At 30.5% G+C, this 25,699-nt stretch overlaps 3 protein-coding genes across 4 annotated transcripts in view; 2 read left to right on the forward strand and 1 right to left on the reverse strand.

Moving 5' to 3' along the window:
* LOC122513243 (ATP-binding cassette sub-family G member 1) overlaps positions 1-4,523 on the forward strand; it is a 16,513-nt gene extending 11,990 nt beyond the window's left edge. Inside the window, exons 2-9 of the mRNA XM_043629510.1 lie at positions 1,139-1,256; positions 1,646-1,841; positions 2,255-2,402; positions 2,536-2,775; positions 2,866-2,991; positions 3,086-3,349; positions 3,538-3,794; positions 3,866-4,523. Of these exons, the coding sequence (XP_043485445.1) occupies positions 1,139-1,256; positions 1,646-1,841; positions 2,255-2,402; positions 2,536-2,775; positions 2,866-2,991; positions 3,086-3,349; positions 3,538-3,794; positions 3,866-4,204 (1,688 nt within the window). The 3' untranslated portion in view covers positions 4,205-4,523. The remainder of the gene's footprint in view (positions 1-1,138; positions 1,257-1,645; positions 1,842-2,254; positions 2,403-2,535; positions 2,776-2,865; positions 2,992-3,085; positions 3,350-3,537; positions 3,795-3,865) is intronic.
* A 3,645-nt stretch (positions 4,524-8,168) lies between these two features.
* LOC122513242 (lysine-specific demethylase 4C-like) lies at positions 8,169-15,579 on the reverse strand. The gene is made up of 9 exons (XM_043629509.1): positions 15,233-15,579; positions 14,907-15,124; positions 10,240-14,125; positions 9,933-10,115; positions 9,515-9,814; positions 9,221-9,412; positions 8,994-9,107; positions 8,749-8,841; positions 8,169-8,497 (listed from the first exon to the last, which is right to left on the reverse strand). Exons 3-9 carry the CDS (start codon positions 14,101-14,103, stop codon positions 8,399-8,401), a joined length of 4,845 nt encoding a protein of 1,614 aa, XP_043485444.1. The 5' UTR covers positions 14,104-14,125; positions 14,907-15,124; positions 15,233-15,579; the 3' UTR covers positions 8,169-8,398.
* Positions 15,580-17,247: 1,668 nt separating this feature from the next.
* LOC122513244 (ATP-binding cassette sub-family G member 1-like) lies at positions 17,248-25,503 on the forward strand. 2 transcript variants are annotated; one of them, XM_043629511.1, is made up of 10 exons: positions 17,248-17,549; positions 21,383-21,500; positions 21,905-22,088; positions 22,402-22,547; positions 22,803-23,041; positions 23,622-23,911; positions 24,025-24,193; positions 24,519-24,775; positions 24,869-25,023; positions 25,132-25,503. In XM_043629511.1, the coding sequence occupies exons 1-10, from the start codon at positions 17,390-17,392 to the stop codon at positions 25,319-25,321; spliced, it is 1,908 nt and encodes a 635-aa protein (XP_043485446.1). In that variant the 5' UTR covers positions 17,248-17,389; the 3' UTR covers positions 25,322-25,503. The 2 variants fall into 2 exon arrangements, with proteins under 2 accessions (XP_043485446.1, XP_043485447.1); XM_043629512.1 differs by lacking the exon at positions 25,132-25,503 and having other exon boundaries at positions 24,519-24,613; positions 24,720-24,775; positions 24,869-24,957.
* The last annotated feature ends 196 nt before the right edge of the window (positions 25,504-25,699 follow it).

Genomic DNA, 25,699 nt, shown 5'->3' on the forward strand with positions numbered 1-25,699 from the left:
GTAAACCATAAAATTAATATTATTCGTATTGGAAGACGAAAATCGATGATAAAATCGGACAATACGCGGAATTTCAAGGATAACGTGCGAAGCATACAATTTCAAATCTACAAAATTTCTAAGAAATCATTTTCTTCGTTCGCGAGAATAAACGGGGAAAATAAATGTAAAACGTTTGACGATCAATTTTGCCGATTATAAGAATAATAATAATAATAATAATAATAATCCGTGGTTTAATGATGTCACGGACGGAAACTCTTGTTGAACTTTTTCGTGATCCGAATAGTAACGATAATGAATCTTAATATGTTATTCATTTCTCGTACATCCAGACAGAAAAATATTACATAAATTAATTCGAGTATGACAAAGCAAAAGAGAAAGATTTTGTTTCATCATCAAGTTTCTATACGCGACGAATAATATTTTCCCGCGTTATTTGAATTTTCGTTCGCAGCTAAGTTCAGATTTAAGTTCGTCAATTGGTTGTTGATAGGTTAAATAATGACACGTCGGTAACCGGTGACCGACAGTCTACTTTTTCGTGCAAATTGCATTAGTTGGTACGTTGATCGATAATATAAAATTAATAAAAAAAAAAAAATCAATTACACACACGTTCTAAATTTTAAATAATTACACGAACGTGAACAAAATATTAATCAAATTAATTCGAGTATGAAAAAAGAAAAAAGAGATTTTTCTTTTATCATCAAGTTTCTGCATAACGAATAATATTTTCCCGCGTTATTTGAATTTTCATTCGTAGCTAAGTTCAGAGTTAAGTTCGGCAATTGGTTGATAAAATAAAATTTAAAAAGAAATAAATTACACACATTCCATTAATAAATTTTAAATAATAACATAAACATAAATAAATATTATTTTCCAAAAAATAAAAAAGAAAGAAAACATATTAATTAATTTTATAAATAATTAGATAATTTATCGTTAAGAATATTATAAAAAAAATTTAGTCATAAAAACTTAATCAGTAAAACAAAGTTTGACACTTAACGTGCTAATAATTAAATAAATGAATAAATGAATAAGCAAAACGACACAACGTTGTTGTAATTTTATTATCTATTATTAGTTTAATCCCTTTCTCTGTTTTTTTTTGTTTTTACCATAGAGGAGACAGAAATTTTGCATGGTGTAAGCGGCGAATTTAAAGCTGGCCAATTGGTCGCCATTATGGGACCATCAGGAGCAGGAAAATCGACGCTACTAAACGTGCTAGCCGGTTATACGTAAGTTTCATACGCAATCTTTTGTAAACTATACGTAATAAGCCTTCTATCGAATATAAATGAAATGGTAAAAAAATTTTAACCAGAAAAAAAAAACAATTATTCGTACATAAGTAACAAGTCGTTCAAAATTCCAATTTACGAAGTAACAATACTACAATCAATAATTTTATTCATTATCAAACAATATTGCGAAAAGATGACGACAACGATGACGACGACGATGATATTGGATAGAAAAAAAAAAAAAAAAAAAAAAAAAACAAAAAAAACATAAAAGATATTCAAACCATTCGACTTAATAAGATGTTAATTCTTTCTCCTTCTTTAAATTCTTTTCTATCGAATATTAATATCTCATTTTTATTTTTGCACACACACACACACAGTTTAAAAGGTATGAACGGCGAGGTTCTGGTAAATGGGAAAGTTCGAGTAGCTCACAGTGAAAAATGGAAAAGAACGTCGTGTTATATACAACAGGACTGCTTAGTAAGAGGAAGAATAACAGTTGGAGAAGCTATGACCATAACAGCTCACTTGAAGTTAGGCAATAATATAAGTTCGGCTTACAAACATACTCAGGTACCACATATTTTTTTTCTTCTTCTACTTCTTCTTCTTCTTCTTCCATCTTCTTTTTTTTATCCCCCTGCCCCCTCCCCTCTAATTATCTTTAATGGTACTCAACGGCTCGACAGTTTTGCAACAATAACAAAAAAAAAAAAAAAAAAAAGCGAATATCATTATCTATTTTTCTTTTTCAAATAATCATTCATCATGGTTGTGTTTATTAAAACACTTGATTTCTAAATCGAGGATGTATAAAACAAGTTAATTAACATTTAATGATCGATTCTCTCGTGTAACAACTCGATGGGGAGAGGGAGACCCCCCCCGCCCCCGGTTTAAAAATTCATCCTTTAAGTTTTTATGCAAGACCGAGGTGTTACTCTCTACAACTGCACCTTGATAATAATATATTTTTAATGTCATAGGTATTGAATCTTTTGGAAATATTGGGTCTGAGTTATTGTTACGACACTCTGTGTGGAAAGTTATCCGGTGGTCAAAAGAAACGATTGGATATTGCATTAGAGTTACTCAGCAATCCGTCAGTAATATTTCTTGATGAACCAACCACCGGTGATTTATTATTTTCTTTCATATTATTACCGCATCTTTTTTTCTTTCTCTATAATATCATTCTCTTTTATTATTACTTTTTTTTTTTTGTTTATTTTCTTCTTCACCATTTTGTTCTTTTTTCTTTTCTCAGGCTTGGATTCGATGTCCTGTAGCCAATGCATAGCATTGTTGAAAAGATTGGCAAGAACGGATAGACGTACGATAGTTTGCACGATACATCAACCTAGCGCGTTAATTTTTGAAATGTTCGATGCACTTTACGCTCTGGCGAATGGTCGTTGCATATACAAGGGCCCAATTCATTCCCTATTACCACATTTGACATCGATCGGTATCAATTGTCCAGCTTACCACAATCCCGCAGATTTTTGTAAGTATTCATTAATTAACGATATATTTCTATCTCTAATGTACAATTAAACAATGTGAATTATATTGTTTCTTTTTTTCTTTTTTTCAGTAATCGAAGTTGCGATAGGTGATTATGGTATATCGGTTGATAAATTAGCAGCTGCAGTTGAAACTAGATGGGACAAGGGAACGACGACGCAGGTTGCACCTAAAGTAATCAAAGATACTTCCAATGGTAAATAAATGTCTTCTTCTTCTTCTTCTTTTATCTCATTTCAATTGTTAGAAATGTTCTCTAACATTTTATTAACTAATCTAATTTTTGACAGACGATATCATTGCGGAGCCACAACCTACGACGAGTTTTTTAACACAATGTTATCTTCTTTACAAAAGACAATTAATAAGCCTGAAAAGAGATTACACGCTTTTGATGGTACGGTTACTTTGTCATTTGCTCATTGGTGTTATATTTGGATACCTCTACATGGGAAGTGGTTATCGTGCTAATGGTGTTCTCGCTAATTACGTTTACTTGTACGGTTCCTTACTTTTAATCGTATACACTGGAAAAATGGCGGTTACTCTTGCCTGTAAGTATTTTACAAAACTTGGCTAACTATGTCTGAAAGATTAATGTATCAAAATAAAATCAAATATTCGATCTTTCACCGACGTATTTGGTATATGTTGGCACTGACGCGCGAATCTTGACATTCTTCAATTTCGGTCTTTCATGATATAACATATATATACATTTCTTCAAATTTTCTTTTCACAGTCCCCCTGGAAATGCAAATTCTTTCTAGGGAACATTTCAATCGGTGGTACAAACTGGCACCCTATTACATCAGTATGCTACTCATTGAAATACCATTCCAAGCTGCCTGTGCTGGAACTTATCTGACTATCAGTTATTGGTTAACGGGACAACCCGTAGAAACTTATCGTATCATATCTTTTATGGTAGTCAGCATATCTGCGACATTGACAGCACAAGCGTGGGGATTTTTCATTGGCGCTACTACGCCGGTTAAGGTAAATCTTTGAATAAATGAAAAGTCAATAAATATTTCATTCTCGTTGATATTGATTATTGTTTATTTTAGATCGCTGTCTTCTTAGGACCCATTCTCGCAGTACTATTTTCCGTTTTTGGATTTTGCGTTACGTACATGGACACCCCTCGTGCATTTCGTTGGGTATTCCACATATCCTATTTTCGTGCCAGTTTCCATAGTCTCGTTTATACCGTTTATGGATTCGACAGGATGGATTTAATTTGCGATGAGTTTTATTGCCATTACAAGAAACCAACGAAATTTTTAAAAGAATTGGAAATCAACGATACAAACGTCATTAATAATTTGATATTGATCATTGGCATCGGAATACTTATGCACTTGCTCACGGCTAGCGCGCTTTGGTGCAAACTTAATAGAAGATAGGACTCAAACGTTGTTGTACATCACCGAGGAATGTTTCAGTATTGTTATTGAGTACTATTTAAAAATCGGCGAGTTTCGTATCTTTATATATTGCCTTTAGCCGCTTGCTAAAAAAAAACAAATTTGTTAGAATTTAATATTAAACACACGTATACTGCAAGTGTATACTTGTTAACTTATACTTACTTGTTATAAACTGTATTTATGCATACGCAATGCAATATATACGCATTATTTTTTTCTACGACAACGCCAAACTCGAATATCTAATACTGCGTTCAAAATATACCTGAATATAATAATAATAATGTCACGCGCATTTAAAACGTTAGGCACTTTTATCATTTCCTTTTTTTTTTTTCTCTCTCATCGTCATCGTTCAATTTCTATTTTCTACAAACAACAACAACAACATTTTCTTACATTTATTACAAAGGAAAAAATATTATATTTCTATCTTATAATATTTATTATATTTAATCGATGAAATTATATTCGCCTGTATAATTTATTGTAATTATCTTTAAAAAGAAAAAAAAAATTGAAAAAACTGAAAAAACAAAGAAAAAAAAAACAAAAAGAAGAAAAGAAAAACTTTTTCCAAATTATTTTCAATCGTAATTTCTTCTTCTTTTGATTTTTGTTTTTATTCCGCGAACGCACAGAAATTATCTTTGATTGAAAAATCACGAAACACAACGAGACGCATTTACAATTTTACTCTCATACGTATATAAAATAATAATAATTATCGTATGATTGTGATCGTATATTATTATATATCGTCTTGTTAAGAAAATATTCGTGAATGAAATGAAAAATAACGGTTCTCTTTACTGATATGATCGACGGGAGTCTCATCGTATCAAAAATCCCTTGATTTTAAATATAACTTCGTTGTATCTTTGTAAATAAAATCAAAAACCAAAAAAATAGATTGAAGATAATGATGTACATAGTAATAATAATACTACTACCTACGCATATTATTATTTTCATTCTTACTTGTGTAAATAAAAGATTTATAAAGTACAATACAAATGGGACAAAACAAAATTATGAAGAAACAACGAATGATTTCTTCTTCTTTCTTCTTCTTCTTTTTTTGTTTTTGTTTTTCGTATCGTTTTTAACATCATATATATAATATAAACACACGTGAAATAAAATTTAAATACGAATTAAATGTACATAAAAAAGAAAAAAGAGCACATGTATTTTGATCAAACAAACGAGAAAAAGAAAAACAAAAGATTTAAAAAAAGATATCAATTGTTCTCTATTATTAATATGATAATAATAATAATAATAATTTAGAACAAATCTATAAATGTAGAAATATTATAATTGAAGAATATATAATATATTATAATAATTGTGATTGATTTTTTGATACGATATATGATGAATTGATACTTTGAATGATATATCTACACATTTATATCTTATTATTATATATATACATATTTATATTATTATTATCTTATTATTATTATTATATATATATATATAATTATTATTATATATATATATTTTATTAATTTATTATATATAATAATAATAATTATTATTATATATATATATATTTTATTAATTTATTATATATAATAATAATTATTATTATTATATATATATATTCATTCTCGTTTTAATTAGATAAAAATTCTAAAATACTTCTCAATTTCAAATGTATATTAATTAACAACATTCGATATTAAGAATCTCCAATTGTAAAATAATACAGAAATTTGATTAACTTTAATTTTAATTTTCTATTTGCTTAACACGTTCCATGCCATGTGCATCACCGGTGGTATACATTAAACTTGATTTTCAGGCCACGTGTACCACCGGTGGTAGTCATATTTATTTAAAGCGCTAAACATAAAATGGCCTGAACGACAAGTGTCAGGCAAAAATAAATGGCTTGGCACGGAACGTGTTAAGGAACGTTTTAAATGTCTATTTATTAATTAACATTCATATAGAACAAGATATAGTAGTTTTTTGAAAATTTATTTATGGCCAATAGATTTTGTTTTCTTTTAAAAAAACAATATGTATATTTGAACAATGGAGGAAATGATAACGACTAGATGATAATTGCCACGAATAGGCATAATTATAACTCTATTAAGTATACTACTATTCTTTTTTTATTTTGATACACCCTTAATCATTACTCTCACATAAAAAGGAACTTCAATTAAATCTGACAACACACACACATTGACAGAAAATTATAATTAACTTAAAATTTTTCTAATCATCAATTTTTATGCAAATACGAACGCTTTGTAAACATTATTGGAAGCTGTTTGAAAAAGAAAAAAAAAGAGTGAGAGAGGGGGGGAAAGAACTTGTTTTTATTTTCTCATAATTATTACTCAAACTTTTAATTTTTTTGTTTCGCGAATTGACGTAATGATAAAGAAAAGGGAGAAAAAAAACCCCCGTGAAAATGAATAAGTAAAAGAAAAGAAAAAATTAAGTAAAACGCAAAAAGAAAAAAAAAGTAAAGCAAAATAATAAATTTGGAAACAAATCGTTTCGACCAAAAATAATATATGTAAGCTAATTAACAAAATTACAAATAATCAAATCAAAAAAAAAACTTTGTTAAATTGTTTTTAACAAAACAATTGAAAATATGCGATTTCTTCATTGATAGGAGACAAAAGATTATTTTCGAAGAAAAATAAAAAATAATAAAATATATATGAGATAAAATAAATAAGCATGAATTCGAATTACTTTGTATATTATACAAAAATTTTATGAGAAAAATATCTATCCGACATATGTAAATTTTAAAGTACTTTGTTTATTTGTTTCTGTCTGTCTCTCTCACTCTCTCTCTCTCTCGCTTTACATTTTGTATATTACGTGTATGAGTGTGTGTGTGTGTGGTGTGTGGATTTGCGCGCGCGTGTTTAAGAAAAATGGAATCGAGAGGAACAACAAAATGTGTTTTTTTTTTTTAATTTGGCGCCTGACAAAAAATGAATCCTAGGCAAATAGGCGCGAGCACGAGATGATCATTTTTATTTAGTGCAATTACTTAACAATATTTTTTTGCCTACTATATTAATTATTACACGATTATTAAACTTTTAACCATTTATCAAAATAGTTTTCCGCTAGAAGTCCAGACACATATAATTTAATTAAAAAAAATAAAAGTCGAGATTTGACATTATCTTATAAAAGATTGAGTATTACCTTATCCTTACGTTGCATTTAATTCTAACTTAATTGATTTACTTTTTAAGAACTATAAGAGTTCTTATATAAAAACTTAAATACAAATAAATAATAATATTTGTATTTACAATTGCAACATGATTTATATTCATTCGAAAACATAAAGCGTAAAGCGTAATAGAGAAGCGCGCCAAAAGTAAAGACCGATGACATGATTTAATGTTATTAACGATGTCCTCGTTAGGAAGATTCGTAGACTTCCAGCGGAAAAGGTTAAGAGTTTTCACGCGTATCATATACAGATAGAGATATACACAAATTCACATGCTTCCATACATCGATCTTCCATCATAACTCTCTTTCTCTTGGGGCTACTATTCGCTTTCATTCTTGCATAAAAATTCTTAAATCAATGATAATGATATTTTGTCAAAGTATAAAATACACGGAAATATTTAAAAAGAAAATAGTCAATATAGTCGTCATCGTTATTATAGAGCAACCCTGACGCAACAACAATAACACCTTTTTTTTCCTTGGTGTATAATAATTGCTCCTTCCTTTTAAATTGGTCAATTTTTCCAACGTCGATTTTAATGTCAATTTTTTTATCAACTTATTTGTTCATTTCTTTTTTTTCTTTGTTTCTTTTTTCTTTTTTCTTTTTTCTTTTTTCTTTTACATTTTTTTTTTGCACTCACATTAATTGGTATAAAATCGTTTTTTTTATAATTCCTCTCTCAAACAACGGAAGAAATAATTTTTCTCTCTCATTTAACTATCGGTTTACACATGATCATCAAATTACACAAGATTTCGCCCCTGGAGAATCTCTTCAATGGATTCCAAATCATCATCATCATCATAATCATCATCTACATACTATTGTTTTAATTTAATATTTACAGAAACGAGGTGTATGTGTGTGGAACATTTTCGTGTCTAGTGGTTATTTACAGTAAAATGGTATATAGTTCACACGTTGGTGCCTTAATCACAATGTTTGACTTGTTTTGCGTGCCTTTGCGCGTTTGATTCATCCTCTAATCCGTAAAGGTGATACCTGTGCTTCATTTCTGTGGCAACGGACTTTAATAAATTATACAAATATAAAAATTAATAGAAAAGAAATTATTCGTTAATTATAAAGAAAAAAAAGAAAAAAAAAGAACAAGAAAAAAAAAAACAAGAAAAAAAAAGAACAAGAAAAAAAAAGAAGAGAGATTAAAAGTATAACAATTCAAAATTACAAATAGAACAACAAAATTGATAATAACATAGAGAGATAAAGATACGTGAAAATATAATAATTTAAATAATTATAATGCTACCAAACTTACCAAACGCGAGCGCACCCTTTTTGGCATATCTTCTTGTAAACTATAAATATCGTTACGTTTTAAGGCAAGTTGAGAACCATCTTCGAAAATTACCTAAACAAAAATGATAACGCATTTGTAATACAAAATTAATATCAAGAAGAAGAAGAAGAACAAACTTTACGTTATAATATCAATAACAAACTTACGACCACGAATTGTTAATACGATTTGTAGCAATACATTTACATATGATTGTTACTCACGGTGTACATAATTTGATGATTAGTGCCCTGAAAAGTACCATCATAAATTTCACCATCAGTCCAATTAACAGTAACAGCTGCACCAATCTGAGGTGGTTTTCCGGGATCGTAATTCTAAATAATAACATTATTCGTATATGATTAATACGTTTTGCGTTTACACAATTAGAAAATAATTTCAATATATACATTCGTAGAAAAAAATAATATCTTGTTAAAATACTTACAATTATATCGGAAGGATATAAATCATCGCTAAAACTGTTGTCACTGAAGGTGACCATATAGAAAAGAGTATCTTTTATAGATTCAACTTTAGCTTTATAATATCTTGAATTCCTATGTTTTGCCCATACTGTTTCGCCTTGACGAATGACAGGAATTTTTTCTTTGCCGTCGTCATGACCATGACACGTCACCTACAAACGAATAAGATTTAGACCGTTATTGTTTAGACCATTTATCGTTAAACATATTTCATTTCAATGCGAATAAATCTAATAATATTTCGTTATTGTTACCTGCAATTCTTGACTATTGTACAACGGTATTGTAAAAGTAGCACCTGCGACAAGCCCACACGAAGCGTGAAACTGATTACTGCATTGATTGCAACTAAGACAGGCGCCACTGTCGTATCCGCAATAACAACATTTTTGTTTTAATACATTTTTTCTAATCGTTAATACATTAATAGGATCTTTATTAATAGCATCCTTAAAAGTTACTCCTGGTAATAAAAGAGCGCACAAAATGTGTGCCCAACCACCATCGCTCGTGCGTTTAACAGCACCCCCTCGCATCGGGCATAAACAGCACATCTGTTTAATAATCAAAAAAAAGAAAATAAATAAAACAAAGAATCAATGAATAATATTTGTTTTCTATTTCCATCTATTTTTCTCTCAATATTATATAAACGTTTTAATATACACTTACCACGTCAGATTTACCAGCCTTACATTTGTCGCATGCCCAATTGGATGGGTCAGTGGGTAAAATGGTAATTCCATAACAGGAAGCATGAACTGTTACGTGACATTCGCGACATCTCAATAATTTAGAATTCTCCGATTCTATAGCTTGTTCTTTTGAATTTACAGCAAAAATAGTTGCCGATACCTAAGTAATATTATTATTTAAAAGTAATATTATTATTATTATTATTTAGTGTTATTATTATTTTTACGATATTAATTATTTATATATATATAAAATATTAAATTTAATATAAAATAACTCTAACCCATATCGGAGAACTTTCAGGTAGAATAGTAGGCTTACAATACTTCCAATCGGGTGGCATTACTTGACTATTTCCATAACGAGTGGAAGCAAAAGTTGCACAAATTGCACAATGGGAAATTTGAGCGCTCCAATAATCATTGAAAGCTTTCATCATGTCGCTGCTTGGAATATTTGGATTTAACATATCGGTAATGTGACCGGGTATCATTAAAGCAGGATGCGAACTTGACAAACTTTTATCTTCCGAGCTCAACGATATAACAATCGATTCAGGTAATTGTTTTTTCCTTGTGGTAGCTTTTTTAAGCTTCTCTTTGGATTTCCTTCTAACTACTGGCGATTTAATTGGCTTCAATTCTGGCATTGTCAAATGTTTATTGTTAGGAGGAGGATTTTTGTCTAAGCTTTGCCATTGAGAAGATTTTGAGGCATTAACGTATTTCTTGTCTTCTTGTTTAATCATATTTATGGTAAGATCTCTCTGGTGATTTTGTACATTGTCTGAATGATAATTTATACTATATGTCATATTATTAGTTTCAACCTTATTCATCTTATTCATCAATGTACTTACATTACCTTGTCTTACATCTAACTTAGCCGTTTCATCGATATTCTTAACTGTACGACTAAGCAATGATTTTGTACTTGTATGTTTCATTGGATTTCTACACGTTCCTTGTTCGTTATCAAGTTTTCGAATAATTAAAGAATTTTTCGAAACCATTTGTTCCGACGATGCTGGCAATATTCTCGTCAAAGATGCCATACTATTTGATATATTATCGTTATCTTGTAAAATAGATGATTTATTTGCTTCAATCGTGTTCAATTGAACCGGAGAAGAAGTCAAAGTAATTTTCGAACATTGCGGAAGATTCGGAGGTGCACTTAATAAAATCTTATTAGAGTCTAATTTTTTTAATGTCGTAAGAGTTGCAGTAGTTGCAGGACCTATCTGAATATTAGTACAAGTATTCAATAAACCTCCCCGTTTAGCATTTGTTAAAGATAATTGAACTGATTTATTGTAATCGTGATTTGATAAGAAAACACCGTTATTGTACGGAATTTGCCATAAATTTTTCGTCACTTCTCTATTATTCGCATTATTAATTGATTTTAATTCGATACTCTTCTTTCCGCTGAGATTACTCTGGCAAAGCGATTGAGATAAAATTGCAGTCTTTGGAAAATAATTACACGTGACAGCATTATTTTTCGTTTGAATGGTAAACGCAGTCGATGGATTTAAAACATTCATTTCATTTTTCTTCTCAGTTGCGGCATCCCTACCTGTAACTTCGCTTTCCAATATTGGCGGGTCAATGTTAGTCGACGTATTTGGCAAAAACATAATGCGCTTGGTGGTATCTTGAGCATTGTCCTTGGAGAACATCATCAAATTAGGAGCCACGCGAAGCCCTTTATCCGCATCAACTGCGTCGTCAAGTTCTACTTTTGATATCACTTTGGTATTTGATAAGTCTAAATGCATTAGCTTAGGTGCCTTTATGATATCCTTCCTCGTATAACTTGGAATACATTTTTCAGTTTGTACCATTCCAATGCTTTTATAAGATGTACTACCAACCATCTTGGTATCTTGAGTATAAATTTTCGAATCCTCGTTTAATGATTTGTCGTCAATTTTCTTACTTCCTAGAGTATTATTTTTCAATAAATTTACATTAGGGAATGTAGATTTGTAAACATGCTTTTTATTTGGCTTTTTGGGACTCTTCAAGAAAGAATGTTGTTGTTGTTGTTGTTGTTTCTCTTGCACGCCTACAGTTACAGTTCCTTCTACCTGCTGTTTGTCATCTTCGTAAGAAGAATGCATTATTTGTCCACTGTTGGTAATATTTACTACTGTTTTATCCTTCATAGTAGTCATACTAAATTCATTTCCAACGGATATAATATTACCCGGTAGAAGATTGATCTTCCTTTGATTGTTAGATATATCTTTCATTGTATATGTTTTCTGAAGGCTAAGACTCGGCATTGCTATTAGTTTACGCTGAACATCGGCATCGGAAACATCTAGCGGTTCGTTAGGAATAAACAAAGGTAAGTTTGTATGCTTACGCTTTCCTTTAGAAATATTTTTCTGTTTTATCTTATGCTCCGTAGTCTTGGAATGTTTTTTCTTTTTCTTAGGAGACGACTTATCTGTAGTTTCCACGAAATCGGATCCTTCCATCGACAATTGAGAGATCAACGTATTACTATTACTTTCGGATGAAACATTTTCATTGCTTAAAAGCAAAGGATCAGTTTGATTTAACGAATTCTGTTGATCAATTGATTCTTGATCAATTGTAGACATTTCTTCTGATTCCAATTTAATGGATACAGTTTGATCGTCCGGTCGTTTTGGGCTTACCATTTTAACCGAACTTTTCTTTGATTTGTGATGTTCCTTTTTCTCTGTACTATTTTGCTTTCTCTTTCTCTTTCTACCTTTTTTACGATTATATCCATCATCATAGACGGTTGCTTCATCAACATCCATTTCACCTGCCTTAAGCCAAATATCTTCCAATACCTCCAATTGTTGTTCATCCGGTTGATCATCGCCTTCCTCGTATTCCAGATCTTGCAAGACCTTCTTTAAATCAGCTGGAATATCCGAACGATTAACTAACTCCACCATATCGACATCTGTATTGGTTCCAATGATATTTTTCTTTTTATGAATGGTATGCCTTTTATTTTTAGGAGCAGCATTCAAATAACTTTGCGGTAACTGTCCATTACTACTGTTACTACATAACAAATCCATTTGAGAAGGCATGGGTGCCGCAGTTTGTCTAGGATCCTCCGGATGAGGACCGATATCCTCACCGCGTAACCACAGTTCATACCTTTCTGGTTGAAACCGTTTGACAAATGTATCCATTGATATTTTTACCATATCTTTGCTGCACGTGCATTGGGTCGCTCGTTTGCCATATTCTACCCACCTAGGTGCCGCGAAATTGGTTGATTCGGCACAATTGAAACCGTGATTAAAACCTGCGTGATATCCATAAGGGAACGTTATCATTATCTCTCCTGCCTCTTGTGTTATCTTATTGCACGGAATAGAATACTGTTTTAAAATTTGCGGTGATATTAATGACATTTTATGCCGTAAAAAGGCTTGACAACTTTGATAACTAGATGGGAAAAAACCGCTGGCTAATCTCTCTAATCTGCGCCCATGCTCGGGTGGTATAGCGTACCAAGTTTTTGGTGCACCAAAATGCAAATAATTAATCGAATAAAGATCCATATCTTCTGTATGCCACGCGAATGTGGTTTTCCACATACCAAAGTATAAATACGCGGTATTAACACCGTCTATAGATATACCATAATCCTTATTTACGTAATCCAATATCGTTCCCAAATGATTGATATTCCATTCTTTTACGTCAGGATCAGTCAACGAACCGGATACATCCGCTCCATATATTGGAGCCACATATGTTATATTTTTCCAATATTTTCTCTCCAAATCCTCGTAATCAAAATGTCGAGGTGTAATATAGCGATCAGAATTTGCCAATTTGCTATATTCTTTAACTGTCATTGATTTCTTTTGAATATTAATTTGTTGGTAAAGACCTTGCTTTCCGGTAACGACTTGACATATAGGCGCAGGAATACTAAGTTCTAAAGTATCCAAATCGTAACCACTTTTTCTTGGAATCCATTCAGGTGGCGGAATAACTTTGGCCAATCCAGCTTTATGAGCTCCTTTACTTTCCATATACTCGATATAGCTGGTGAAATTTTTGAATTCCTCGTATGTTGGTCGAAAAACTTGAATACGAGGCTGCGTTTTATTACACAACTTTGTTTTATTAGCCATCGTGTCTTTTCAATTTTTAAACCTAAAATATAATAGGTTAGAAAAACTAATAACATTCAATAAATTATTTAATAATCACGCGTAAACGAATTATATCCCATACATTTGCAAGATAATAAATAAACGTATGTGTATTGTACGTATGCACGTGTTATACGTGTTTATATGTCATATATATATATATATATATATATATATAACGCATTCACGCACGTATTATACACGTAAACGCAATATATTGTGTATGATATAATTCAATAATATGTATATCAAAATATTTATCATTAATCACAGGAAATACCAGACGAGTATGTTAAATGATAAGAAATGCACACTTCAAAAAAGATCTCACTCATGACAATATTATATTCCGAAAAAAAGATAAACAGAAAGATGCGACGAAAAATACTAATATTGTATTGATTGAACAAAAAAAAAATAAAGAAAAAAGACAAAAAAATATAAATATATATATACATACATACATACATACATATATAAAGAGAAAACAATAGAATGAGGTTAAAAAAATGTCGAAAGAAAACCATTGATCGATTTCTCTGTGTGTGTGTGTGTGTGTTACAGAAAAGAAAAAGAAAATACAAAAAGAAAAGGTGTCAAAAAGAATGTGGTTAGATGTTATAAGGAAGAAAAAAAGAAAAAAAAAATTATTTAGTGATTAAATGAAATTCATTAAAATCGTATCGATACCATTCTAACTTTTTTTTTTTCTAACCGAATAGAAAAATATTTTGTCGAGGACGAAACGTGGGAGAGGCGTGCGTAAACAAAATGGATGATACCTGTTTCGTTCCAACATTAATATCTTCCATCAAGTCCATTAATGAAAAGATTAAAGTTTAACAAATGTAATTGGAGCGATCAGCATCTCCCATCGGATTTATCTCGACGATCGTTTGTTTCAAGGTAGATCATCGATGCGATATATTTTTCCTCTTGAATATTGTGTAGCAATTTTTGACGTCGAGAACGTTCACTTAATTCTTCTTCACTTTTATTTCTATTACATCGAAACGAAAAATGAATCGATTTGTATATTAAAACAAATAGAACAATCGATAGATGAATTAATTAACGGAATAAATAATAAATTATCGATGATTATCACCTTTATCTTTTTTTTTTTTTCCCACTAATTGTAAAACACCATATTAAATGAGAAATTATTCTTATGGGGATCTTAGAATTGACAACACCGCTTTTTATACCTTACTACGGCGTCGTTGATGGACAATAAAGTTGGCATTGCATGCATCCCCGTACGTGTGATGCATCGTGAAGTTGCGCCGTAGCTTCGAAATTAGATATGCGCAGATTTAGAAAATGGCGGCAAATTTGAAAATCTTCGTTTAGTCACGCACGCATTTTTTCTTCGATCAAAACGATACAAGTAATGTTATTTTAAGTCTAAAATAATATTTCGACGTTAATAACGATCGCCAGAAACTGATTGTTACTTTAATTGGAGATTTTGAAGAATTGGAGTCTTTGTAACGTTAAAAATAATATTAATTATTAATAAGTAATTATATTTTTTCTTTTGAAACATTGTCACATGTACGAAACAATGAATAGAAAAGAAAATATTTATTATTGATTTTTATTATTTCAATTAAATTCTTAATCATATTATTCGATGCAATTAAATTTTCATGGAAAAAGGTTAAAACATTGTTGCAAAGCTATTCAATGAAATCTTTTCTTTATCTTTTACCTGACATAGCAAACGATAAGTTGGGACAAGAAGTAAAGTATTTTTAAGAGTATGACCTGATAAAGACATACTTAAAGCGCATCATCGAATCAAGATCAACATACTAACATTGTAGATTGAGACGCATACTTACTCTTATATACATATCTATATTAATACCAATACAAATCTGACAGACATATCTAGAACAATAAGACTTAAATAAAGAAACATAAGCACGGTGATACAATTAATCCTTTCTTTTTTTTTTTTCTTCTTCTTTTTTCATTTACAGTACGTTGATAATTACTTTCTTTTTTTCTTTTTCTTATCACGCATCCACCTAGGCGACAACTAAATTGTTTGTCTGCGCTTAAGCGAATGGAACATGAATAACATTGATACTCGTCTGACTACTTTCCAACATTGTATCCGGTATTTTGCCAATCGTTTGCCAATTTATTTTTTTCTTCTCTAGTAACATAAATCTCATTCGACATGAATGACCATTTAGAAAGGTACACGTTGCTATAAGTATAATGATACCGTACCAGGTCAATGCTATGCTGTTAAATGTTTTTGAATAATTGGTCAAGTTTTTTTCCTCAAATTCTTCATCGATAAAAACTAATAGAGTAAACAAATATCGTATTTTCTTTTACATTATCTATACAAATTTAAAATAATCTTATTATTTCGAATCAATTAAATAAAATAATGATATATAATATATAATAATTATACGACTCTTTGAGATATTGTCCATCAAAATCTAATTAATATATACATATTTATAAAAGTATAGGGAACAAAACATTGTTGGAAAGTGTCGAAAAGTAACTAGAACAAGAAAAAAAGAAATAGTCTCAATAGTTAAAATTATATTTCTTTTTTCACTATAGAAAATGATGAAACAACAAGTAAAATAAATTTTACTATCAATGGTGGGGCGTATTAAGAATGTTGAGTGAAATAATGGGGGGAATGCAATGGAACGGGAACAGTAGTAAGATAAGACAGGGGGAATGAGACGGAACGAGACGGAACGGGACGGAACGGAACGGAACGGTAGTAAGATAAGACAGGGGGAACGAGACGAAACGAAAGTTAACGGAATGGAACGAAACGAAACGGAACGGAACGGAATGGAATGAGGAACAACGTTATAGCGTGGAGGACTTTGCGCGAGAAACAAAAGAGGGAGAGACGCGCGCGTACTTTGTACACGCGCGGAAGTACTCTCAAAAGTTCATATAACGCGATAACAGTTTCCGCGCGTTGCAAAAAGCGGCATTACGTTTAGTAATGCCAACGTGTTAAGGATAATAACCACGCGATCGTATTTTATACGCGTGAGAATTATTAACAAAACTTTATCAAGAAAACGAAGAAGAGAAAGAGAGAGAGGGAGAGAGAGGGAAGGAAGGAAAGAGAGAGAGAGTGAGACAGACAGAGAGAGAGAGAGAGAGTGAGAGAGAGACAGATAGACAACAAACAAAGAAAAGTTTTCGAGATGGACACGTGATTCCGTGTGAAAGTGTATCTCGTTTGTTTTCGAAGAAGATCCGGAAAATGGCGCTAGATTCGAAGACGGTAGACTCGATTACGTCTAATTCGACGAATAATTCGACTAATCCTTGGAAAGGATTGAGCATCCCTTGCATCGACGATCCTTTTTTTCTTCTTTTTCAAGATATATCTTGCACTAGACGCGAAAGTGTCCTGGCGAGAGGTAAACTCTTTTTTCTTTTCTTTTTTTTTTATTTATATAAAAAATATAAATATATATATATTACATACATATATACGTGTATAAAATATTTATATATATGTATGGCACGCACAAAAAATGTATACATCATATACATATATACATATACATATACATATATATATATAACGAGAAAGTGTACGCATATATTTCGCGTGATACGATCCATCGATTGAATTTTTATCATCATCGAAACCAGAAGAAGCAGAACGCTTTCGTTAGTTAACATTTCAATTTAATACGTTTGAAACACACAGCTTTGTGTCCCATCTTCTCTTATCTATTAATAACTCACTTATCGTATGTCTGAATTCTTGTCCTCCTTGGAATGTCGTTGTACTCTCTCCTGACTCATGTACTACTTGTCTTTCTCTCTTTCTCCCTTTCCCTCTCTCCCTCTCTCTCTTTCTCTTTCTATTTCTCTTTCTCTCATTATTTTTCTCTCTTTCATTTCTACAAAGATATTCATTAAAATGCCAATGACCTCTCTCTCTCTCTCTCATTCTCTCTCCTTATCTTCTTCTCCCTCTCTCCCTCCCTTCCACTTTCTAATTAACACAGAAACCTTTTGATTCTGTAATACGTCCTTTACACGTTCATATTTTAAAACGAACTTTGGATAGTAAATAAAAATAACACTTTTTCTCTCTATCTTAAGTAGGAAAAAAGAAAATTATTCGATACACGTTTATCTTAATTCATTGAGTTTTTCTTCTTTATGTGTCATGAATAGTCGACTATTTCAATCTACTATCGTCATGTTTAACATGATCAAAGTTTCTGCCTTTGCTCTCCTCCCCTCTCCCCCCTCGCCCCTTCCTACCCCTTCCCCCACCATCTCTGTTTTTATTTGACAAAATTTCAGATAAAACGAAAATGCTTTCTCTCTTTATATGGAACAAAAAAAACAAAGTTTCAATATATATTTCTATTAAATTTCTCGAGAATTTTTTTCTTTCTTTCTTTCTTTCTTTCTTTCTTTCTTCAAGATAAGACTTTTCCAGATAAATCTTGCACGGATAATATATCGTCGAAGATAATAAAAATGCAAAGTTGAAAATAAAATCTAACAAGACGTTACTAGAATTTATAAATCGAGATCGTATCGTATTAATGTAAATAATATTGTAACTGTTAAGAGTCCGTGCTGTTTTTTTATTATCCTCATGAATAAATTAATAATGCAAATCGTCACACTCTCTTTTGTTCTATTTGATATTCATGTGCATATTATCATATATATATATATATATATATATATATATACGTACATACATACATACATGTGTCAACACATACATACCAAATACGTCGGTGTAAGAATACTTGAGTTTTATTCTAATACATTAATATTTCGGACATACACCAAGTAACCACGTGAATCTTGACATTATCCAATTTCGGTCTTTCACGGTAACGTATATATTAATATTTCGGACATACACCAAGTAATCAGGTGAATCTTGACATTATCCAATTTCGGTCTTTCACGGTAACGTATATATAAATATTTCGGACATACACCAAGTAATCAGGTGAATCTTGACATTATCCAATTTCGGTCTTTCACGGTAACGTATATATTAGTATTTCGGACATACACCAAGTAATTAGGTGAATCTTGACATTATCCAATTTCGGTCTTTCACGGTAACATATATATTAATATTTCGGACATACACCAAGTAATCAGGTGAATCTTGACATTATCCAATTTCGGTCTTTCACGGTAACGTATATATTAATATTTCGGACATACACCAAGTAATCAGGTGAATCTTGACATTATCCAATTTCGGTCTTTCACGGTAACGTATATATAAATATTTCGGACATACACCAAGTAATCAGGTGAATCTTGACATTATCCAATTTCGGTCTTTCACGGTAACATACATACATATTAATATTTCGGACATACACCAAGTAATCAGGTGAATCTTGACATTATCCAATTTCGGTCTTTCACAGTAACGTATATATTAGTATTAGTAGACATACACCAAGTAATTAGGTGAATCTTGACATTATCCAATTTCGGTCTTTCACGGTAACGTATATGTTAATATTTCGGACATACACCAAGTAATCAGGTGAATCTTGACATTATCCAATTTCGGTCTTTCACGGTAACATACATACATATTAATATTTCGGACATACACCAAGTAATCAGGTGAATCTTGACATTATCCAATTTCGGTCTTTCACGGTAACCTACATATTAATATTTCGGACATACACCAAGTAATCAGGTGAATCTTGACATTATCCAATTTCGGTCTTTGACGGTAACATATATATTAATATTTCGGACATACACCAAGTAATCGGGTGAATCTTGACATTATCCAATTTCGGTCTTTCACAGTAACATATATATATATATATATATTAGCTGTATGCATAGCTATATATCTTCATTTATCTTTTATTACGTTAAAAGAAGAGTTCCAGATTACACATTGTCACTATCAATTTATCATCTTATCTGTTTACATATGTTCTGTTGCAAACTAATCGATAGAAGCTAAATGGCTAACAATAAGTACTTTCCATTATTTGATTTTACTATTTATTCGATAGATTAAGCGATTGTATTGAAGGTACAAATGTAGATAAAAAAAAATTATAACTATCAACTAAATAGGTTTACCATTTATTATCAGAGGATTAGGATTGCTTGCACGTGTGTATTTTTCAATTAATATTTATAATTTCAACTTTTCTACTGGGCAAATAATGAAAAAAAAAAAATAAAAAAGAAAAAAAAAGCAAATTAAAAGAAACGAATCTTATTTTTCGTTTACTTTTTTTTTTTCTTTTTAAGTTTAGTTTACTTTACTTTTTTTTCCCCTCCCGTTTGATGAATAAAAGTAATTCACGAGGATTCGATTTGATGTATTCAAACCCGTTATTAATCTCGCCAGATATACCTGGGGTTAATTTCTACCGAGAGACTGACAAAATCTTATTCCTATCGATAAAAATGTTCGATAGGGAGAACGATAAGAATCGAGATAATCTCGTTTCGTTTTCCAAACGATATACCAAGTGATTCGTTTCTTCAATGACGGAAGGTATTAAGAAAAAAAAAAAATAACGGCCGAAGAAAATTATTCTCTGGGTGTTTTGCTTTATGTTTTTTTTTCTTTTTTTTAATGAAAAAATCTTTTGATTTCTAATGGAAACGATGTAAAAATGAAAAAAAAGAAAAAAAACAATAATTAACGTTTGTTTAATATTTTGTTGTTGTTTCCTTTCGGTACAAAAAAAAAAAAAAATAAAAATTTGTCGATAAACTTGAATTACGTGTAAATGCAAGATTTAAACTTTAGTATCACCCAGTATATACGATCGATAAATTTATCCCATTACGTTTTTAATTAATTCAATCACGAATTATATAAAGTATGTAATTTAACGGGATACATTTCACAAATAATTATTTCACAAATATAATATGTAATCAAAATTTACCGTGAAAGAACGAAATTGGATAATGTCAAGATTCGCGCGAAAGACCGAAATATTTGTGACCATGTGAAACTCGACCAATTCGATATTTTACGTTAACATATACCCACACACACACACATACACACACGTATACACAAACGCACCCACGCACTCAAGCAACTTGTACGCGTCCAAGGATTTACTTATGATTGGCGTAACGCAATCTGAATTAAAAATAATATGAAATGAATGAGAAAACAACACAAATTGTTTCGTATGCATTTAAAAGATATTACTTTTTTATTATTTTTTTTTTTTCTTTCAAATTGTTGCAGAAAGAAAGACCATATTAAGGAATGTAAGTGGCGATTTCAGACCGGGTGAACTCACGGCCATTATGGGACCATCGGGCGCTGGAAAAACAACACTCATGGATATCCTGGCAGGTTTTATGTCAGTAATTTAAGAAAAAAAAAAAAAAAGAAAAGAAAAGAAATAGGGGGAAAAGAATAAAAAAAAAAAAACAAAAATAACGCACAATAATAATAATAATAATAATATTGGGTTAGCAATTAATTGAGTGCGTATTTTAACGCACTGAAACAACGACAATATCTGCAATCACTTAGTTGCCAACCCATTAATAATAATAATAATAATAATGACAAAAACAATGATAATAAAATAATAATTAAAAAACAAAGGGTATATATATAGAATATAATAATAATTATAATAATAATAATAATAATAATAATAATAATAATAATAATAATAATTTGTAATAATTCGTTTAGCGTTAAAATACATTTGACGACACTTTACTGAGCTTATTTTTAAAATAATATTTTTTTTAGCACGTCGTCCTTCGAGGGAAGCGTCACGGTGAATGGCATTGAAAGGAACCTCGTCGAATTTAGGCGTTCATCGGCATACATAATGCAGGACGACAATATGCAGCCACTTTTCACGGTCGAGGAAGCTATGATAGTGGCAGCCGATCTCAAATTAACTTTGAAGCCACGCGAAAGATTGCGCAGGGTATAGGTCTATCACAGAATTTTATTTAAACATAGCAAATAATATTAATAATAATATAATAATAATAACGATAAAAGAGAAAAGAAATATAATTATAATCGTTTTGGAAAAACACAAGAACGAAAAACAAATATAAAAAAAAAATCATATGCCAATTATCATTAGGGTCAACCAAAAGTTCGCGTGTGAATTTTTTTTTTTTTTTTTTTTTTAATATTTTTAAAGTAAATTTTACAAAATAAAAAAGAAAAACAATCCATCATTTAATAAAAACATTGTATTTATTGTTTACATTTATTATTTTTACCAACAGATCGAAGAAATTTTGTCTGTGATGGGATTGACGGAAACGCGTTATACCCTTATCGGTGCCCTAAGCGGAGGACAGAAAAAAAGATTGGCCATTGCATTGGAATTAATTAACAATCCGCCTATTATATTTTTAGACGAGCCTACGAGGTACGTATTTATAATATTTATAATATTTATAATTAAAATATTTATTTTGAACACGTAAACGCGATTGAGAAAAGAAAGAAAGAAAAAAAAAAAAAAGAAATTTTGTCAATCGCATTAACAAAAAATCCCATGCAACCTTTTGCCCATTATTATTATTATTATTATTATTATTATTATTGTTATTATTTTGTTTGTTTCATTCGTTTAATTCTCATACTAATTATTTTCTTATTTTTATATTTTTATTCACGTCAGCGGATTGGACAGCGTCACGTCGAAACAATGTGTCAGATTTTTAAAACAATTAGCATTAGAGGGAAGAACGATAATTTGTACGATACATCAACCTAGTGCATCGCTATTCGATATGATAGATCATCTTTATATAGTTGCCGAAGGATATTGCGTTTATACAGGTGGAATGCATAATTTGGTGCCATATTTGAGTAGTCTTGGTTTACGTTGTCCTACACATTATAATCCTACAGATTTTAGTAAGTATAAAATAATAGTAGTAGTAGTAGTAATAGTAATATTATGGTTAATCAAAAATTCGTGCGTTTGTTGTGTAGAAATTTTCAATTGTGTTGTAACTTTGAAACTAGTTTTGAAAATATTCATTTAAAAACGTGCGTTTATTATGTTGTAACTTTGAAACTAGCTTTGAAAATGTTCATTTGAAAACGTACGTTCATTGTGTTGTAACTTTGAAACTAACTTTGAAAATGTTCATTTGAAAACGTGCGTTCATTGTGTTGTAACTTTGAAACTAACTTTGAAAATGTTCATTTAAAAACGTGCGTTTATTGTGTTGTAACTTTGAAACTAACTTTGAAAATATTCATTTAAAAACGCACGAATTTTTGTTTCACCCTAATAGTACAATTGAACACGATACTTTTTAAGATTCCTATGTAATAAACAAAGTTAATTTAATTTAATCATATTCAAATATACAATAAATATATATAATAAATATATAATAAAAATATTCAAACAAATTAACGAGATAATTCGTAATTGGCAATCAAACGTGCATAAGATATTTATTTAAATATTAATTTTTGTTTTCAGTAATAGAGATATGTAACGGTGATTATGGTGATCATTTATCGAGATTAGTCGAATCTGTTGAGAATGGAAAAAGTAATACTTGGAGATCATCGGTGATATTAAGTTTGAGTAAAACCGAGGAAATCATCGTAACGCACATGTCGGCTTCATCGAAAGTTTTACAACAGACGAATATACGTGTACCTTCGTTTGAAGTAGAATACAAACATACGACTTATTATGCAACAGGATTTTGGAAACAATTTCACGTTCTTCTTAAAAGAAATGCGATTAAATTATCACGCGACAAGGTAATCATCAAATGTCGTGGACACATTTCGTTTTTCTTTTATTCTTTTATTTTTCATTTATACAAGACACTGACAATGCTCCATATTTGTCTTTCTTTTTTAATTGTGAACAGATATTAACCCTAACACGGATATCGATGCATCTATTTATCGCACTGATAGTCGGTGCGATATTTTTCAGGATCGGCCAAGACGCCACTTACGTCTTAGATAATTTTAATTTACTATTTTTCAATCTGATGTTTCTAATGTTCAGTGCGTTCAGTTCGACGTTGATCACTCGTAAGTAAACGTCTCCTATTTTATATCTTTTATTTTCTTTATCATACATATACGTAAGATTAATATTCAATCCTTTGCACACCGAATAATATTTCAATTTTGTTACCGAACAATTCCTAAAGTTTGTAAATGTTTCATTTGAAATGAATTTTCATTCAAAAAATCAAAGATATAATTTTAATGAATTTCGATAAAAGTGAAAACGTCGAGTAGGACTGGGACAAAGGGTGGGGGGTGGTAGGGTGTGCAAAGGGTTGGTTTAATCGATCGTAATATTAATTAACGAGTATGTGTTATTTTTACTAACGTATTATCATATGTATAGTACCTTTGGAGTTGCCAATACTTATGCGAGAACATTTCAATCGTTGGTACAAGCTACGATCATTTTATCTGGCTAACAAGTTTGCCGATTTTCCGGTACAATTAACAGCAACTTGTATATATACATTAATAGTATATTTCATGAGCAATCAAATATTCGAAGTTAAAAGATTAATACTTTACGTGCTTATGTGCTTCGTAGTTTCATTGGTAGCACAAGCGATTGGTTTTATCGTTGGCGTAGGATTAACAGTACAGGTTTGTTCAAATGATAACGTTTATGTGTACATTAATAATTCCAAATGTTTAGCACCGATTGCCATAATCAATGTTAAGTTGTCAACTTTGTAGAACGGCGTGATCTTCGGACCGCTTATAATCCTACCGTTTACAATATTTAGCGGATTTTTTGTACACCTTAACGATGCTCATCCTTATCTGCATTGGTTGTTTCACATGTCTTTCCTAAAATATGGCTTCGAAGGAACAATGATTGCGATTTATGGGTATAATTTATATATATTTTTTTCTTCATTATTTATATATATAATACAAAATCTCTATAATAAAAAAAAAAGACAATTAATTAACATTTTTTATTGATGAAATTTCAGATACGATAGGCCAAAAATGCATTGTTCAGATGTATATTGTCATTTTGCCATGCCCAAACAACTCATGATAGCCGTTGGCATGAAACAAGTAGATTATTGGTTTTGCATGATCGTATTGATCGTTTTGTACATTGTTTTAGATACATTAGCATATATTATATTACGGGTAAGACTCAGAAAACGTATATAATAAATTATAATAAAAATGACACTTAAATGAAAGACTGACTATAATCAACTATTTGAAATTAAGTGATTATACGAATATATATATCTATATATATATATACATGCATATATATATATATATAGAACGTAAGAAATTACATGTAACTTAGACAAAATGCAACAATATAAGTACTTACTTATTTATATCATTTGCTCTCAAAATTCTCTCTCTCTCTCTTTCTCTCTTTCTTTCTCTTTTACTTTTTCAATTTTCATCTTAAAAAGTATGTAACAATATAACAAACAACTCCTTGTCTTACTCGTTAACTTCCGATTGTTCGGATAACAATAAACAATTAAATATTAGATTTTACTTTGTACTGAGATGATTAATTATTTT

This window comes from Polistes fuscatus, unplaced genomic scaffold (assembly GCF_010416935.1).
Source record: "Polistes fuscatus isolate 324 unplaced genomic scaffold, CU_Pfus_HIC Scaffold12, whole genome shotgun sequence".
NCBI lineage: Eukaryota > Metazoa > Arthropoda > Insecta > Hymenoptera > Vespidae > Polistes > Polistes fuscatus.

What these genes read in the sequence shown, in the direction of transcription:
- LOC122513242 (XM_043629509.1), bottom strand. Translation starts at nt 14,103, where the DNA reads ATGGCTAATAAAACAAAGTTGTGTAATAAAACGCAGCCTCGTATTCAA. An exon ending in TATATCCTTCCGATATAATT is followed by an intron (nt 9,108 to 9,220) that starts GTAAGTATTTTA and finishes GTTATTATTTAG; the next exon opens with AATTACGATCCCGGAAAACC. An exon ending in AAAGGGTGCGCTCGCGTTTG is followed by an intron (nt 8,498 to 8,748) that starts GTAAGTTTGGTA and finishes AATTTATTAAAG; the next exon opens with TCCGTTGCCACAGAAATGAA.
- LOC122513244 (XM_043629511.1), top strand. Translation starts at nt 17,390, where the DNA reads ATGGCGCTAGATTCGAAGACGGTAGACTCGATTACGTCTAATTCGACG. An exon ending in CACGCGAAAGATTGCGCAGG is followed by an intron (nt 22,089 to 22,401) that starts GTATAGGTCTAT and finishes TTTTACCAACAG; the next exon opens with ATCGAAGAAATTTTGTCTGT. An exon ending in CAGTTCGACGTTGATCACTC is followed by an intron (nt 24,194 to 24,518) that starts GTAAGTAAACGT and finishes TCATATGTATAG; the next exon opens with TACCTTTGGAGTTGCCAATA.